At 24.2% G+C, this 5435-nt stretch overlaps 1 protein-coding gene across 1 annotated transcript in view; it reads left to right on the top strand.

The window, feature by feature from the left end:
• Nucleotides 1–5435, top strand: part of LOC117170180 — a 36853-nt gene that overhangs the window by 23520 nt on the left and 7898 nt on the right. Inside the window, exon 7 of the mRNA XM_033356762.1 lies at nt 4634–4882. Coding sequence (XP_033212653.1) covers nt 4634–4882 — 249 coding nt within the window. The remainder of the gene's footprint in view (nt 1–4633; nt 4883–5435) is intronic.

Raw genomic sequence — 5435 nt, 5'->3', positions numbered from 1 at the left:
GAAAAAAACAGGAATGCCTCTTCCAGTTTAGAAAAACATAATAACCAAAATTTCCTCCCTTCCAAATCGATAAAAATCATAAAAATTAGGAAAGTTCCTCTTGCAATTCAGAAAAATATGAAGAACAAAATTTCCTTAAAAAATTCCTTAAAAAAAAATTAATTTCTTAAATTCAATAAAAGTATTAAAAATAAAAAAAATGGCCTCTTGTGGTATAGAAAAACTTGAAAACAATCATTTCCTTCCTTCCAGGTCGATAAAAATCAGAAAAATAAGAAATGTTCCTCTTCCAATTCAGAAAAAAATAAATAACCAAAATTTCATCCATTCCAAATCGATAAAAAAATTTTTACTAAAAAAATGTCCCTTTTACGATTTAGAAAAAATTTAAAACTCAAATTTCCAAACTTCCAAATCAACGCAAATTTAAAAAATAAAAAATTAGGATCATCCAACTCTGAAAAAAGATTTAAACAAATGTTCCTCTTTGCATTCGGAAAAACAATTAATAATCGAAATTTCTTCCCTTCCAACTCGAAAAGAAAAAATTTTAATAAGAAATGTTCCTCTTCCAATTCAGAAAAAAATTATAAATAATACTGTCCTCCTTCCAACTCGATAAAAATCTTAAAAACGAAAAAATGTCCCTTTTATAATTCAGAAAAAATTGAAAACCAAAATTTCATTCCTTCCAACTCAATACAGCATTTTTAAAATTAAAAATAAGCATTTTCCAATTCAGTAAAAAGATTGAAAATAAAAAGTTCCCCCCTTCAACTAACTAAAACTGCTAAAAATCTTCCTCTTTCAGCCCTTTAAAAATTCTAAAAATAAACAAATTTTCCTCTTCCAATTCGGAAAATAATGGAAACGAAAAATTTTCTCCTTCCAAATCGATAACAATCTTTAAAACAAAAAATATCTCTTTTATAATTCAGTAAAAATTGAAAACCAAAATTTCCTACCTTCCAACTCAATAAAAATTCTAAAAATAAACCAATTTTCCTCTTCCAATTCAGAAAAAAAAAACAGAAATGCCTCTTCCAGTTTAGAAAAACATAATAACCAAAATTTCCTCCCTTCCAACTCGATAATAATAAGAAAAATAAGAAAAGTTCCTCTTCCAATTCAGAAAAACATAAAAAACAAAATTTCCTTCAAAAATTCCTTTAAAAAAAAATTAATTTCTTAAATTCAATAAGATGTTAAAAATAAAAAATAGCCTCTTGTGGTATAGAAAAACTTGAAAATAATCATTTCCTTCCTTCCAGGTCGATAAAAATCAGAAAAATCAGAAATGTTATTCTTCCAATTCAGAAAAAAATAAATAACCAAAATATCATCCATTCCTAATCGATAAAAAATTTTTAACTAAAAAAATGTCCCTTTTACGATTTAGAAAAAATTTAAAACCCAAATTTCCAAACTTCCAAATCAACACAAATTTAAAAAATAAAAAATTAGGATCATCCAACTCTGAAAAAAGATTTAAAATAAAAATTTCTCTCCTTCAAATCACGAAAAGTGATTGAAAAAACTTCCTCTTCCAATTCTATAACAATATTAAAAATGAAAAAATGTTCCTCTTTGCATTCAGGAAAACAATTAATAATTGAAATTTCTTTCCTTCCAACTCGAAAAGAAAAAATTTTAATAAGAAATGTTCCTCTTCCAATTCAGAAAAAAATTATAAATAAAACTGTCCTCCTGCCAACTCGATAAAAATCTTAAAAACAAAAAAATGTCCCTTTTATAATTCAGAAAAAATTGAAAACCAAAATTTCATTCCTTCCAACTCAATACAGCATTTTAAAAATTAAAAATAAGCATTTTCCAATTCAGTAAAAAGATTGAAAATAAAAAGTTCCCCCCTTCAACTAACTAAAACTGCTAAAAATCTTCCTCTTTCAGCCCTTTAAAAATTCTAAAAAAAAACAAATTTTCCTCTTCCAGTTCATCGATAAAAAGAAGAAAAGTTCCTTTTCCAATTCAGAAAAACAGGAAAACCAAAGAAATAAATTTTTAAAGAAATATTTGACCAAAAAATAGAATTGTTATATTTTTAATTAAAACATAGAAAAATTAAATTACGAATTTTCAACAAACTAATTTTTTTAACAAATTACTCTTCTAACTCTGTAAAAATCTGGAAAATAAAATAATTTCTCTCTTCCAATTTAGAAAAAAAAATATTTCCTTAAATTCAATAAAAATGTTAAAAAGAAAAAAATGGGCTTTTACAGTTTAGAAAACCTTAAAAACAATAATTTCATCCCTGATAGCTTTATAAAATTCTTATAAACAAAAGAATGTTCATATTGTTCAGAAAAAAAATTAAAAACCAAATTTTCCTCCCCTCCAACTTAATAAAAAAATTTTAAATAAAATATTATCATCCTACAATTTTGAGAAAAGATTAAAAATAAAAAAATTTCCCCTTAAACTCAATGAAAATGGTAAAAAGAAAAAGTGTCCTTTTCCAACTATATTAAAATCTTAATAGTAAAAAAAAATTTACCTCTTCCAATTTAAAAAAAAAGAAGTGCCTTTTCCAGTTTAGAAAGAATTGATAACCAAAATTTCTTTCTTTCCCATTCAATAAAATAATAAAAATAAAAAAATACTCTTCCAATTAAGAAAAATAAAAGAAGGCTCTCTTCCAGTTTATAAAGACTTAAAAACAAAAGTATCCTCCCTTCCAACTTTATAAAAATCCAAAAATAAAAAAATTCCCCTCTTCAAATTCAGGAAAAAATTAAAAACCAAAATTTGCTCCCTTCTAGAACTCAAGAACAATTTAAAAAATAAAAAATGTTCCCCTTCCAATTGAGTAAAAATTAAAAATAAATAATTTTCCTCCTAAATTCAATAAATATGTTAAAAGAAAAAAATGGCCTTTTTCAATTTAGAAAAAAATTAAAAACGAAGATTTCCATCCAGCTGAATATAAATTTTTTTTAACAATAAAAATGCTGACCATAAAAAATGGCCTCTTCCAACCCTTTAAAAATATTCATAATAAAATAATAACCCCCTTCCAACTCAGGAAAATTTGAAAACAACAATTTCCTCCCTTTCAACTTCATAAAAATCTTATAAATAAAAAAATTTCCCTCTTTCAATTCAGAAAAAAATAGAAAACCAATTTTTCTCTCTTCCAACTTAAGAAAAAAATTATGCCTTTAATTCATAAAATATGGAAAACTAAAATTAAAGAAGAAAAATTAAAGAAGGCCCTCTTCTAGTTTATAAAAACTTGTAAACAAAAACCTCCTTCCTTCCAACTTTATAAAAATCTTAAAAATAAAAAAATCTCTTCCAATTCAGAAACAAATTAAAAAAAAAATTTCTTTTCTTCCAGAATTCAATAATAATTTAAAAAATAAAAAATTTCCCTCTTCCAATTTGGAATATATGGAAAATAAAAAAAATTTCCCCTAAATTTCATAAAAATATTTAAAAAAAAATGGCCTCTTTCAATTCAGAAAAAAAACTAAATTTCATCCATTCCAACTCAATAACAATATTTTTTTTTAATTATCATTTGCCAATTCAGAAAAAAATTAAAGACGAAAATTTCCTCCCTTAGAACTCAATAAAAAAAACTTTTAATTAAAAATTAGCATCCTCCAATTTTGAAAAAAGATTTGAAATGAAAATTTCTAATCTTAAACTCAATAAAAATACTGTAAAGAAAAAAAGGGCCTTTACCAACTCTATAAAAATATTAATAGTAAACAAATTTCCCTCTTCCAATTCAGAAAAAGAAGCGCCTTTTCCAGTTTAGAAAAAATTGAAAACCAAAATTTCCTCCTTTCCGATTCAATGAAATGTTAAAAATAAAAAATAAATCCTTTTCTAATCAAGAAAAATAAAAGAAGAATCTCTTCCAGTTTATAAAAAATTGAAAACAAAAATTTCCTCCCTTCCAACTTTATAAAAATCTTCAAACTAAAATAAATCTCTTTCAATTTACAAAAAAAAAATTAAAAACCAAAATTTCTTCGCTTCCAGAACTCAATAATAATTAAAAAAATAAAAAATCTTCCTCTTCCAATTTAGCAAAAATTTAAAATGAAAAATTGTTCTCCTAAATTCAATAAAATTTTTAAAAGAAAATAATGATATGTTTCAATTCAGAAAAAATAGAAAGAAAAAATGTTATCCTCTAATTAAAAAAAAAATTAAGCAGAACTTCCTCCCTTCCAACTCAATTAAACAATAAACAATTTAAAAATTATTAATTAATTTATAATTAAAGTTGATCAACTTAAAACGTTTTTTATTTAAAAATATAAATCTCAAACGCTTTTAATTTTTAATGAAATCATTCTTTAAAACATTGTTTTTAAATTTCTTCAAATTGAAAAAGTATGCTTAAAAATAAAGACTTATCATGCTAAATTCTCAAATTAAAATATTTTATAATAAGTATTGTTAACTAAATGACTTAATAGAAAAGATTAACAATTGAACTTAACATTTAAAAAAGGAAGTTGAAATCGAACTTTTTCATCTAAAAATTGGTAAAATTCCCGGTTCTAAAAGTAAATTTACTGTTATTTACCGGTCCGGTGGTCACCCTGAATATGTATAATATTGATACAACTAATTATTTGTAAATTTCTTGCAGGAGTCCATAAGCAATTATTTTTAAGATACAATCAAAACAGAGATGGACCTTCGCTAAATGCGTCAAGAGTGCGTCAAAATTTGACAGTCACGCGGATAAACTTTGACGATACGATAACGTCCGAAATTAGCGAGAGACAATCACCCTGTCGACGTTTTTTGCCTCCGAAAACAATCTGGTCCACGTGCAAGCCTGCTGGAAAATATTCAAGATTATTTTCCAATCGAGCGACTCAACCCACCAACAAAGGTTTTTATCTTTCACTTAATCCCTCAAATAATTTACAAATATAATTTCAGGCCTCGGACTCACCACATTATTCACATTATTTAACACTTTTTTTTAGACTTTCTTTTTAGCAAGCAAAAAAAAACAATTAATTTTCAACACAGAAGATTTATTTTTTACCAAAAAATATGAACTTTTAACAAAATATATTATTTTTTTATCCAATAGTTGAATTTTCAATCAAGAAGATTAATTTTCTACCAGAAAATACGAATTTTTAAATAAATACATAAATTTGTAATCCGATGGTTGAATTTTTAACAAAAAATGTCATAGTTGATGTTTTAAGCAAGAAAATATTTTCTTTTTTAATCAAAAACTGTTGAATTGATCCAAAATGAACGTGTTTTTAACAAAATTGTTTAATAATCAATCAAAATTGATTAATTTTTAACCAAACAGTTGCATTTTAAACCAAAAAGATGAGATTCCTACAAAGCAGTTGAATTTTCAACCAAGAAAATTTATTTTTGACCAGAAACTAAGAATTTTTAAAGAAATACAAAATTTTTTA

The sequence above is a fragment of the Belonocnema kinseyi genome, chromosome 3 (assembly GCF_010883055.1).
Source record: "Belonocnema kinseyi isolate 2016_QV_RU_SX_M_011 chromosome 3, B_treatae_v1, whole genome shotgun sequence".
NCBI lineage: Eukaryota > Metazoa > Arthropoda > Insecta > Hymenoptera > Cynipidae > Belonocnema > Belonocnema kinseyi.
Note: the sequence above shows the minus strand (reverse complement) of the source record. Positions and strands in the feature narration are given on the sequence as shown.